This window comes from Mustela nivalis, assembly GCF_964662115.1.
Source record: "Mustela nivalis genome assembly, chromosome: 13".
In the NCBI taxonomy this organism is placed as follows: Eukaryota; Metazoa; Chordata; class Mammalia; order Carnivora; family Mustelidae; genus Mustela; species Mustela nivalis.
The window spans coordinates 45,281,933-45,294,727 of record NC_139032.1 but is presented as its reverse complement, the minus strand read 5'-3'; the positions used below and the strand labels follow the sequence as shown (position 1 = coordinate 45,294,727).

Genomic DNA, 12,795 nt, shown 5'->3' with positions numbered 1-12,795 from the left:
GGCAACTGGCAATGTTCCACATAGTGACCAGCTTGGAGTCAGGAGTGAGCATGACATGGCAAAATGCACAAAGAACAGGTGGTATAAATAAAAAGCAAAACCCTTAGTTCTAGCCACTGTGAGTTTTGAGCTCTTTGTTACTGCGGCAGAACCTGCCTGATGGATTCATTCTCTTTTGAGTAAATGCGTTTGCCATCAACTCATTAATTCATGCCGCAGATAGGTGCTGAACAAATGCCAAGTGCTGTGTTAGATGCTGGGAAATGTAGGATACTGATTCTTGTCCTCAAGAAGCTCCAAGGAAGAAGGAAAGAAGAGGATCATTGTCAGGAGTCTTTTAGAAATATCCCTCCATTGATGCTGATATCAAATGAGAGTTAAGAATGAGAATTACTGCTTTTGGCCCATGGAATCCTTCCTCTATGCCCTGACTCCCTGCAGATATTAGTAACAGAAAGCGGGGAATTGTAATAAAAGAAAGGAAGAAGGTTGTGTGTTGGGGAAAGAATGAAAAAAAGAGGTGGTTAAACTGACAAAGTAAAAAGTGAGTATTTCATGTCGTCTCTGGGTTGCCCACAACTTCCTGGCTCAGCTATCTCTCTTCCACTTTACCCTGGTGAAAATTTACTAGAGCTTTTATCCCTTAGACTGAATATCAAGTAAAAAACAACCTAAAGTTGCTTATTATAACTTTAGAGCCATTTACGTTTTTAAACTCCTCAATTTATTATGGAAAAGATATAAAAAGCCAAAAGCAATAAATTTTTAAAGGCGAAATTGTAGGCATAGTGCCAACTGGGGATGTCATTTTGGGTGGAAGCAAGGGGAACTCACCAATCCTATCCTACGCCATGCCATCTTGTTTCTATGATTCTATCTAAATGATATGAGTGATTAGTAAATTGTTTAACTCATAGCCCTTTGGCAGTTTTCATTAAGGTTCTTCTCTGAGGCTTTTATCTTGTTCTTTTGTTTGGAACCCATTCCTCCGCTTCTTCATTCTCCCTGACCTCTGTCTTGGTCTCTAGGCATTAGATAAAACAGCCACCTCTTCCAGTCTTGAACGAGTGGCTTCATATAAGAGATGAACTTTATTTTTCAACCCTGTCCTAGCTCTTCCTTGTCTCTAAACCTTTGTGATTGTCCAAGCAGCGTATTTTATTTGTAACTGTAGTTCAGGGAGTGCTAAGACCTGTCAGTGTCCCGGAGTGGAGATCTCAGCCCCTAGACACAGGCTGATTAGAAGCCAGACCCTCGGGTACCAGCTTTTAAAGTATGCAAATATATACAGTCCTATAGGACCACAAGGGTAAGCTCCACCAGGGCTAAATGACCTAGATATGTTGCTTGGCAGCCCTCGCAAAAATCGGGACTGGGGACAAGTGTATAAGCCTCTATAGGAGATACCTGGTAGCTGTAGCGAGGCAGAGTGCACAGAGATTGTATGCTCAGGTCTAGACCCTTACATGTATGCTAAATTCTGGCCAAAGCTCCAGAACAAGCAAAGGGGCCTCTTCCACAGAAAGACTGACGCTGTGTTTCAGGCTGCTGTCTGTGCAGTGCCCTGGAGTTGGGGGTGTGGTGGGGGCACACAACATGCCAAGAACTAGCTGTATGGTTGTTCCAGGCCTGTGGGATCCAGGAATACAAGGCCACCCCCACCTCCAGCCACCACACCAGCCAATCAAGGGGGCCTCCCCTGGCGGCAGCAGCAGAGCAGAGCACCATAGAAAAAACTAGGGCACCAGCGGTGTGTCCATCACCCCTCCAGAAGATACCGGGGCTGTGGAGCAGAGCCGAGCAGGGGCATAAACATGGAGCCCACCGGCTAGACCCAGGCAGAGGGAGCATGCAGACTCAGCCCTCAGCCAGGAAACAGAAAAGAAAGCAGGAAAAGTCTAGAGTTAGAAACAGACACAGGAACACAAAAAAGATGGCGCTGGAGCCGCCACCACCCACGGGCAGTGGACCCATGACAGGAGAGCGAAAGAGGGCGCCTGCCAGGCTCCCACCCAGGACAGCATCCCCATAGTCCTCCCACAGATGTGTCCAACAGGAGGCCTGACCCTCAGGGCGAAGCTCCGGGATACGCAAGTGAGGGCTCCCCCACACGAAATCCCAGCGCCCCTCAACCAGGGTTTTTGTCCTGGGCCCTGGGGCGGCGGAGTCGGAGCCAGCCCTTGAAGAGCTGCTTCTCAGGTCCTCACAGCCTTGTGGGGCTCGTGGGTGCGACCCCCATTGGTTTTTCGAAGCTAAATGTTGGGGGGTGCTTTTTGCTCAGGTACAGGTCTTTAAAGGAGGGGTGCCTTGATAGGGGGTTCAAACCCCCTGAGCCCCGCGGGGAGAAGGTCTGAGTTTTGAGTTCCTTCCCCAAGGTGGTCCTCCCACCCAGGGTGGGGTTCCCGGCCAGACTGTGTCCCAGCCTCTCCTACCTGACAAGTAGGAGTCTCTCAGACGATGTTTCAGGTTTTGTTTTGTTTCTGGTTTTGTTTTGTTTTGTTTTCAGAGGAAGTTGTTCCTCAGGTAGCTGTGGATTTCATGCTTTCGCGGAGGAGGGGAGTTCAGGATCCTCTTAGGTCTCCATCTTGAACTGGAACCTGGATCTTTTCTCCCTTTCACAATTTTATATTAAAGAGACATTAGCTAAAGGAGGGTCCCGTGCTTTTTAAAATTCATTGCTGATTTTTGAAAGGCTCTCTTCCCGAATTACAAAAAAGAGCTCAACATTCTTAACTGGTAATTACCAATGACTCCTATAAACTCTATGTTCAAAGAAATCATAGTTAATTAAAGAGTAAATACGATACCAGCTAATGTTTGTACTTATGCAGGTATCTAAAAAATAAAAAGTTGGTTCTTTATAGTTATAAGAATATCCCTAAAAAATATATTACAATTTTCTTCTCTTAAGCAGAACCTCGAGTAGAAGATCCAGCCCCTCCCCCACCGCACCCCATGTAGCCAGAGACATCCAGTGCATCAGAAAATATTAGGATTTTGGGGCCAGGAAAATAAAGACAAAGGCAGAGTAAAAGTATAGCCTAATTGGTTACCCTGAAATCCGTTTTGTATTTAGAAAAGGCAAAATAAATGCATGGTTTTGTTTTTTTTTTTTAAGAGCTTCAAAACAATACATTCATTCCCTTTTAATCCTCAACAGTGACCAATCAACTAAGTTGCTTTAGAATTATTGGGAACTTACAGATATAATCATATTGGATGTGTCTGAAATAATTACAATTATTATGAATGACCCATCCTTGCCTGGTGGGAACCTATTTTAACTGATTCTTAGGTCCTTTTAGCTCTGATTCTTACCAATCACAACCCTGGTAGTGATTGGTAGCTACCCTGTTTTCTGTAAATATTTATTGACAAAATGTCTGGGATTTGCTTTAAAATGATGGCAAAGGAATGGGGTGCCTGGGTAGCTCAGTGGGGTAAGCCTCTGCCTTCAGCCCAGGTCATGGTCTCATTGGGATGGAGTCTGGCATCGGGCTCTCTGCTGAGCAGGGAGCCTGCTTCCCCCTCTCTCTCTCTGCCTGCCTCTCTGTCTACTTGTGATCTCTCTCTGTCAAATAAGTAAATAAAATCTTTTTAAAAAATAAATAAATACAAATAAATAAAAAATAAAATGATGGCATAGGAAAAAGAGGTATAGATGAAACAAGATTGGCCATGGGTTGATAACTGCCCCCCTGGAGTTTCCTTACACTATTCTCTTACATTTAAATATGTCTGAAATTTCCAAAATAAAAAGTAAAGATTAAAAATGTTCAGTCTGTGACTTCCAAAATAACACCTAAGTCCTTAATAAGACAGTAGTCTTAAATGCCTGGTCTTGATGGGAGAAAAGGGGATTTGTTCCTTTCCAAGGCTTCTCTTAAGAATTTTTTTTTTAAAGATTTTATTTATTTATTTGACAGAGAGAAATCACAAGTAGACGGAGAGGCAGGCAGAGAGAGAGAGAGGGAAGCAGGCTCCCCACTGAGCAGAGAGTCCGATGCGGGACTCGATCCCAGGACCCTGAGATCATGACCCCAGCCGAAGGCAGTGGCTTAACCCACTGAGCCACCCAGGCGCCCCTCCAAGGCTTCTCTTGATTTATCAAGAAAAAGTATTAGAAATCTGAGTATAGAGTTTTCCTCAAAATCAGAGGTAAGGAGTTTTCTGGACATGAATTAGGACATTCCCCCAGCCCCAGGAAGACATGAAACCCTCTCTAAGATAAAAAAAAAATAGGAGGGTAGAGGGTGAAGAGAGTGGAAAACAGGGAGCTGAAAGCCCCAAAGATTTTCCTGGTGGGTACCTCTGGACAGTTTTGGTCTTGGCCACAGGGCTGGCTAAAAATGGCTTCTGAAGGTAACCTGTGTGTCTCATCTTCTTCCCCTCTTTAGGCCAGATTCTTTTCTCTAGTCCCCCAAAAGACGGACTCAATTTCTTGTGGTCCAGGAAATCTTGCTTTCCAAACAGGGCAAGAAAGAGCACTGGGCTGGGAGTCCAGAAGCCAACATTTGAGCCCTGTGACTCAAAATGACACCATGTCTTAGGGCTCAGTTTCCTCACCCATTAAATGAAAGGTCAGCCTGCAAGATTCAAGATCTTTCCATGCTTTCCATCTCCCTACCTTCCAAACCTGAGATTTCAAGACCCCTGGGCCGGAACACACAGCCCTGCAGGCCTTTATGCCTTTTCACAGAACGTCTCTTCCACCATTACACATTACACAGCCTCCTAAAGAAATATGTGACTGCTGTCACTTTTTGCAGATAATTGGGAGAGGAGGGGCCCAACACAGCTAAACCCCAAAGTTGGCAGCACTTTCAGGCTTTGGGAATCAGGCGCGTCACCGACCTGTATGATTTCTCCTCTCTGTCCTTGCTCGCCTGCAAATCCTGACCCCCGTCCCCACTGCGGAGAAATCTCCTAAGAGACGGCTGCCGGCGTAGCCTCTGCGCCCAGGAGGCGTGGAGCAGAGGGCGCGGGAGCTGAGCACGCTGCGGCCACGCTCCCAGCGCAGAGACGAGAGGGAGGGGCCGGCGGAGGCCGGGCAGCACCGGAGGCGGCGCGCGGGGCTGGCGGCGGCTCAGTCTCCTCCCGAGCCCAGCCCCGGCCGGCCAGAGCGGCGGCGGGCGACAGCCGGAGCCCGAGACCGGGCCTCGGAGCAGGGAGGCGGAGGGCCAGAGAAAGCGGCGGACCCGAGTGGAGGGCCGCGCTCGGGCCCCGCCGCGTGCGCGTCCTCCTGGCGGATCCCGGTAAGTGCGGGCGGCCGAGTCCCCGCCAGCCTCCAGGCTTGGTGGCCGCAGCGGTCGTTGTCCCCGGAGCCTGTGGCGCGCATCCCGCCGCTGCACCACAGCCTCACAGGTGGCTCCGTGGTGGACGTGGGTACCCCAGGCCCCGGCAAGGAGTTAGTTAACTCTCTCCGCTCAGGGACGCGGTTTGGAGCCCCCAGCTTCTTCTACCCCGACCGCCCTGGCTTCCGTCTCCGAGGTGGGGGGCGCGGCGGGGCAGGGCCTGCCGTCGGAGTAGATGCCCGGGAGGAAAGCTCCCCTTCCCCAAACCACCCATAAACGATTCAGGGAGATGCGGGCCAAGCGCCTTCCCAAGCTGCGTCTTCGCTTGCTAGTGGGGCGTCTGTCCTTTAGTTTTATTTTCCTATTAACCCACCAGGGAAAGTTTGGGACCTCACAAAGCAAAGTTGGGGCGAGTCTGGGGGTGCACTTCTCCAGCAGGGGCAGCTCCCCTGGAGCGAAGCGGCGGGTTTGCATGGGGAGCAGGCTCCATGGAGCTGACCCTGCGCCCTGGGAGTTGAATCTGTCCCTGCCTGTAGCCCTGGCCAGGCATTGTGACAATCCCCGGAGCGCTGTGAGTCGCTTAATCTTTGGTGCTAAGCGTCGACATCTGCAGCCAGCCGAGAATCTCTGATGGGTAGCAGCATCTTAGCCTGGTTTGACTTGTGTTCTTGCTCTGCTCTGCAAACCTGAGCTCCAGCTAATCTCGGTGTTTAACTGGCGTGTGTTTAATTAGCTTATTTTACACCTGAGATGATCTCTGCGAGCCTCTAAAATGAAATCGTTAATGTAAAAAACAACAACCGTGTTTTTAAAGAAAAATTTAAATAGGAGCCTTCAGAATATCCACTATCTAGTTTTACCTATCTCTGTGGGATAGAGAATGAAAACTGCTTGAAATTCTAGCCTACTAGAAGAGTCGGTGTCGGGGCTCTTTTTGTCAGATGTTGTGGACAGAGGTGTTGCTGCAGCTTGCTTATTGTCTACGAAATACACATTGAGTCTCCAGAAATAACCTACTTGTTAGGAGTTGTTTGATTTACTATGCTGTCTAATTTACATATGACTAAAGGTTGTTTTTAAAAACAAGCTTTAGCTGAAAACAATATCTGGATGTTTAGGGAAGACGGTCCATGTCACCAGAACATTCTTTTGTAAACTTACATTTTTTAAAGGACTATTTTCCTGCATCAGACATAGGAGAAGCTTTTCATGAAAAATAAGACGCTGAGATCTTTATGTGTATAGAAAAAGAGTGCTGACTCCTCCGGCACTCAGTGCTTTCAAATGACAGTTTAAATCAGAAAATTGTGCCTTTAACTGGAATTATATAATTGGGTTGAAAGAAAACGCAATGAGTAATTATTGGTTGTCAAATACTTAGGTAGTTCTAAAAGAAGTGGTATCTTTTATCACTGGGCAGTTATTTGTTACATGATTAAAGGTGGGATAAACTGATAGATTTTCATCTGCAAGTTTTTTTTATATATATTTAACACACACTTCTACATAGTCTAATGGACATGGGGCTTACCAATATGTTTGAGTATATAAATACATGATTGCTATAAGTGCTTACTAGGTGCCACATCTTATTCTAAATGTTTCCTCTTCAAAGCAGTCCTTGGTGGCAGATGCTATAATTGTTCTTATTTCTGGGATGGGGAAACAGAGGCACAGTGAAGTGAACTAACTTACCCAAGGTCAAACCCAGGATGGGACTTTATCATACCCGCGAAATTCTTTTTGTGGAAAAGACTTATGATTTTGTCATTTACTTATCGTTGTTTTAATTTTTCTTTAAGCATAAATGTCGAAAATATTTCCCATGAAACATAAGAACCCCTGATTGTGGAAGGGCCCCACAAGCACTGTTGACTGTAAAGTGAAGAGAAGTATGAGAGAGCCATCTGGTTGAGTCTACCATCGGAAGACCACCACATCCACCAGAAGACCAACGATGGAACTGCACCAAAGCACTGCCATCCCTTTCCTGGAGAAATGGTGTTTGGAGAAGTCACTCTCTGGCTGCAGGAGACATTATAATGTCAGGAAAAAACTGAAGTTAATTCGAATCTTGGGCCTTCTCATGGGCCTAGTCGCCATTAGCACTGTCTCATTTTCAATCAGTGCCTTTTCTGAGACGGAGACCCGGAGCACAGAAGAGGTGGTGGGGGCAAGTGGCTCTAGCGCCATACACGGTTACCGTCAGAGAACTCTCTTAGATTTCAATGATGAGATCCTGGATTATACTCCACAGCCCCCTCTTTCTCAGGAAGACACATCTGAGAATGCTACAGATCATGCCCAAGGAGACTACCCAAGAGACATCTTTTCCCTCGAGGAACGAAGAAGAGGCGCCATCATTCTGCATGTCATTGGAATGATCTACATGTTCATAGCCTTAGCCATTGTCTGTGATGAGTTCTTTGTTCCCTCTTTGACTGTCATCACTGAGAAATTGGGCATATCTGATGATGTGGCCGGAGCCACCTTTATGGCTGCAGGGGGCTCTGCCCCTGAACTTTTCACATCTCTCATAGGGGTATTTATTGCTCACAGCAATGTTGGCATAGGCACAATCGTGGGCTCAGCGGTGTTCAATATCCTCTTTGTGATTGGCATGTGTGCTCTGTTTTCTAGAGAAATCTTAAACCTGACATGGTGGCCGCTCTTTCGGGATGTGTCCTTCTACATCGTTGACTTGATCATGCTGATCATATTTTTCCTGGATAATGTTATCATGTGGTGGGAAAGCTTGCTTCTTTTGACAGCTTACTTTGGCTATGTGGTTTTCATGAAATTCAACGTCCAAGTAGAAAGATGGGTGAAGCAAATGATAAACCGCAATAAAGTCGTCAAGGTGACAGCTCCAGAGGCCCAAGCGAAGGTTGGTGGTGGTCATTGTTTATTTAATGTTCTGAATGATTATGTATTTGGGATCTACCACTTTCTTAATGGGATGGGGTTCGGGGCTAACGTGGGTAACACATTGCTTTCTGCAGTTCTGTGATAGTCAGACTGACGGGGCAGTGGGAAACATAATTTGGGGATATTCTGGTGGATGTCTCCTGAATTCCCAAGCTCCTGGCTTCCGAGTCAAGCATTGATGAGTACAGGTTACGTAAGTATCCCAGAGTGGACTCAACAGTTATTTGCTTCTGGAAGTAGGCATAATGATTTTGTCAGCAATTTAATTTTCACAGGAGTGTGTGTGTGTGTGTGTGTGTGTGTGTGTGTGTGTGTGTAACTCAGCAAGTTGCAGGTTTTTTATTTTTTTAAGTAGGTGTGTGACAATGATCAAGAACCCTCTTTTTAAAGACGTTTAAGGAAGAAAGTTTGCTTGTGTCATCAGAGCTGTACCTTTAAGTGAGCAGCAGGTCCCAAAAGGACTGGTCATTGGAAATGGTCACAGCCATTTTTCTTAATCCACGCAATGATCTTCAGACCGCTTGACGAGGAGCTGATGGAGATCCATGAGAGGGAGTCATTGCCAAGCCCTGCTGTCTGCCTCTATGGCTTGATGGCCCACTTTGCATGCCGTGATAAATATGATGCAAAATAATTTTACAGTAGAATTTGAGGGAGTTTTCATGATAAGAGTGGCCATCCTTCCACTTTAGATGGTGAGCACATTGGTATAGGGCTGCGAATGATTGCTCTGCAAAAAGGTAAACCAATTTTTAAAAATAATGGATAAACAACACCAAAAAATCTTGGGTTAAGTATATAATGAAGTTCTGATTTATATCCTAACATTGGAATGTTGTCTCTGAATGTGATTTTAAACAGAAAACCAAAATACATATGCAGATTTTTCATACGAGCATCTGGGGGAAATCTCATGTATGCAAAAAACAGATGTTGAGTGGAGGGTGAGATATTTTATAAAAAAAAAAAAGATATTAACTTAGCATAATTCCTTTATGTTCAGATTGGATGACCACCCATCATTTTTGTAGCAACCATGACATGGAAGCAAAAAACAAAAACAAACAAACAAAAAACCCAAAAAACCAAAATGCCAATAATACTATTTATTATGTGTAAAAGAAAAATGTTTTCTACTATATTTTTTCTGACATTTCACTCAGCATATGGTTGTTTGTTAGAAACTGTAGCAAAAAAAAAAAAAAAAAAAAAAAAAACCAAAAAGTTATTTAGCAGTAGACATGGCAAGTAAGCATTCAGATGTTAGAACCGAATATATATCCTTATGGGCATCATAGGACCCCTCTTCCTGCTCTAATTTTGTAACCAAATGGATGATCCCTCAAGCCTGATTGCTAGTTTGAGAAGTTCACATTAATAATCTTTGTGTTTATTTCAATTAGAGTACTTAATAATTGCCAAGGGAAGGGCATATTTGTTTAGAGTAAAGGAAACAATTTGTCATCTTACAAATACACATCAAGGGTAAAAAGTCTTTTCGAGAGCTCAGTATATTTTTGTTTTGTTTCACAACAGTGGAACCTCAGTAAATCACAGGTTCTGCTGAAGGTTATACTGACAACAGTTATAAAGGAATTTACAGAGCAATCCAAAGGTATATTTAGATAATTGATAAAGGAATTTACAGAGCAATCCAAAGGTATATTTAGAATGCAGGGGGATTTTATATTCTGATTTGAGGAGGAGCTGGTTCTGCACATTGGAAATAAGTTTTTAAATACAGTTTACAGGAAATATTTAATCAATTATAAACCATGCATTAAAGGAGCTCTGGCAGGATCTTTACCTATACAGTAGGTGACTCTTATGTCATTTTTGTACTTGAAAGTCAGCAGCTTAGGCTGACAATCCTTAGCAGTTGTTATGCAAATCCATAATTCAGTGATATGCTTAATATTGTACAGTTTTTAAATTTAGAAATTCTGGGTTTATCTAGTTTAAAAAGGAAGTAGATTGGATTCATGTCTATTTCTCCTGTTTTTTAATTTTTCCCCCAAACTATGTTGACTATAGTATTTACCTTATTAGCACTAAGTAGCTTTAATTTATTCCTTTTAATTGTTATTATTTCTTTGGCATTCAATAACTACATTGAGCTATAAATTATCATGAGAATAGAATTTTTTAAAACATAGCTATGTCTTGTTTGGTGTTCCTCAAAAATGCTAGAATACATTTCTTAGGGGGAGCAGTGCATAATGATAGGAGATTTCCTTTAGGAAATTTCACCTTGCCAATTTCATTTTGAAGTGTTGTTAGAAAAAAAAAAATTTGTTTCAGCTGTTAGTCTTTATCATATGCTTGATTTCAGAATCTCATGGAGGTTTTGCTGCCCAAACACTGAACATAAGCTGTCCCAAAGAGGGATGAGTCTTTGAGTGTAGCCATCTAGTTCTCTAATCTGTAGAGTTGATTTCTGAAGACATATCCCACCACCCTACAGAAGTCAGTGCTTCTGATATCATCAAACCATACAGCTAAGAGACCCTAACCCAAATGCAGCTCTCAGTGAAGTCTTCATGGAGAGGAATGAGCTGTAGAAGAATTTAGGAAGCAAAATAGCATGTTTTTTGTGGTTGTCTTTGTACAACTATGGAGCATGAGAGTTTGAGAAACTAGAGGAAACATATTTTAGATGATCTTACATATATCATCAGCGGTTCTTGCTAAAAAATCATCAGCTCTGCTGCGCTCTTGGCAGTGAACTGTTTTGGAAACTATTTGCTTCAGAGGCAAGTTGAAAACTCTAATTTGGTTCCATTATTGAGGATCTATGTCATGGGGCAATTAGGAACTGGCATATTTCTTCATAGTTACAGTAATAGTTTCTCATCTCATTTAATTTTTACACCCTGTGTGTGGTTTTTATTTGTTATTACTATTATTTCTTTTAGTGATAAGAATATCCTTTTTGAAAAGTTGTGTGGGGTCATGACAGGGTAAATAGATCTGGGACACTGACTCACGGTAAAAAGGGGTTTTGACCTCAGTCTCTAATCAGCCGGGTGATCTCAGAAGTTATATAAACTCTTTGAGCCTCAGTTCCCTAATTTGGACATGAAAGTAATAATGCCAAAAAAAAAAAAAAAAAAGAAAGAAAGAAAAGAATACTGCCTACTTCATGGAGCTAGGAAAATTATTAAATGAAGAAATGAATGCTAAGCACCTAACATAGTCCTTGGCACATGTGGGTTGTTCAATAAATGTTAGTTCTTTTCCTTTTATAATCTGTTCTTAAAAGTGAGTCAAGATAAATTATTTTTTTAAGATTTATTTATTTAGTTGAGAGAGAGAGAACGTGAATGTGAGTGGGGGGAGGGGCAGAGGAGAGGGAAAGAGAGAATCTCAAGCAGACTCCCTGCTGAGCATGGAACCTGCTGTGGGGCTCCATCCCACGACCCTGAGACCATGACCTAAGCTGAAAACAAGAGTCCGACGCTCAACCGACTGAGCCTCCCAGGCACCACTAAAATACATTCTTTTAAATTCAAGAATCTCACATTTTTTAAAAAACTGGAATTCATGCCAGTGAATCACTGAGTAAAGCAGGTCATTGTCTCCCTTTGGGGCAGAGACTGTTTGTCACAGTATGATATTTATAAGCCCTCATTCACATAGAGTGAATACATGCAGGCCAGGTATTATAAACTCTAAGGAAACCTCCAAATGCATTTATTTTCCTGAAATTTTATTGTGTAGACTTTTGCTTGAAATAAGTAAACCGTGAACCGGGATTGAGAAATACCAATGCTGAGCAGAGATTTTTGTTTTAAGGTATTCTTATTTATAAATGATTGGGCCTCTCTTCTAAAAACCTCTCCAAATTGGTCAGGAATAACTCGGAATCCCGCAGGATGTGAAGCTGCAGAATCTCAGAACATCCAGAACATTTTACGGTGCTTCTGGTCCCTTGATCTGTTGCTGTGCTAGGCCGTCATTGGCCTAGAAAGCAGCTGTCCATGGTATTTAACTTCTTCTGAGATTTGGTATTATAATCTGACAGCAAGTCAGCCCAGTTCTAATGAAGGGGACAGTCTAAATAAAGGCGCTTAAAGCTGGATCGTGGAAGGGTAGGCTAGTTAGTAGTTTAGGTGTGCTTTGCTTTATTCAGTTTGTATATTCCTGAAAAGTTGTTTGTAAATAGAGTTTTTGTGGTTCAGATTGTTATTAATGTTCATGAGAAAAACAAAACTGGAACAATACTATAAATATTCCTCACAAAATGGAGTCACTCTTATAAGGTGCTACACCACAAATAATCTTATCAATCCAAGTGTGTAGGTCCACGGTTGCTTATGGTATGGCAGATTCTAGATATTCAACCTTTTGTTTCCTTTCCTAGTAAATGAATTAGGAACTTCATGTACAAACTTCAAGGAAGGTAAGGTAAGATTATCTTTATAATAAATAAATGTATAGTATTACTTAGCAGATTTGGAAATCTCTGTCCTTGTCACAAGAAAGAAAATTTAGGCATTAAAATTCTTACCTGGGAGCGTCTGGGTGGCTCAGTTAGTTAAGCAACTGCCTTGGGCTCAGGTCATGATCCCAG

At 43.1% G+C, this 12,795-nt stretch overlaps 1 protein-coding gene and 2 long non-coding RNA genes across 7 annotated transcripts in view; 2 read left to right on the top strand and 1 right to left on the bottom strand.

Moving 5' to 3' along the window:
- Positions 1-4,951, bottom strand: part of LOC309846457 — a 54,890-nt gene extending 49,939 nt beyond the window's left edge. For 2 of the 3 annotated variants that reach the window (XR_014301949.1, XR_014301950.1), the window contains exons 1-2: positions 4,855-4,930; positions 2,433-2,612 (exon numbers count right to left, since the gene is read on the bottom strand). This is a non-coding gene — a long non-coding RNA (uncharacterized lncRNA). Of the gene's footprint in view, positions 1-2,432; positions 2,613-4,854 lie in introns of all 3 variants that reach the window. The other variant, XR_014301948.1, reaches the window with a different exon arrangement.
- Positions 1-12,795, top strand: part of LOC309846456 — a 644,888-nt gene that overhangs the window by 80,471 nt on the left and 551,622 nt on the right. The gene's annotated exons all lie outside the window — the stretch shown is intronic.
- SLC24A2 (solute carrier family 24 member 2) overlaps positions 5,053-12,795 on the top strand; it is a 248,050-nt gene continuing 240,307 nt past the window's right edge. For both annotated transcript variants that reach the window (XM_082695359.1, XM_082695358.1), the window contains exons 1-2: positions 5,053-5,255; positions 7,097-8,181. In XM_082695359.1, the coding sequence (XP_082551485.1) occupies positions 7,252-8,181 (930 nt within the window). In that variant the 5' untranslated portion in view covers positions 5,053-5,255; positions 7,097-7,251. The remainder of the gene's footprint in view (positions 5,256-7,096; positions 8,182-12,795) is intronic.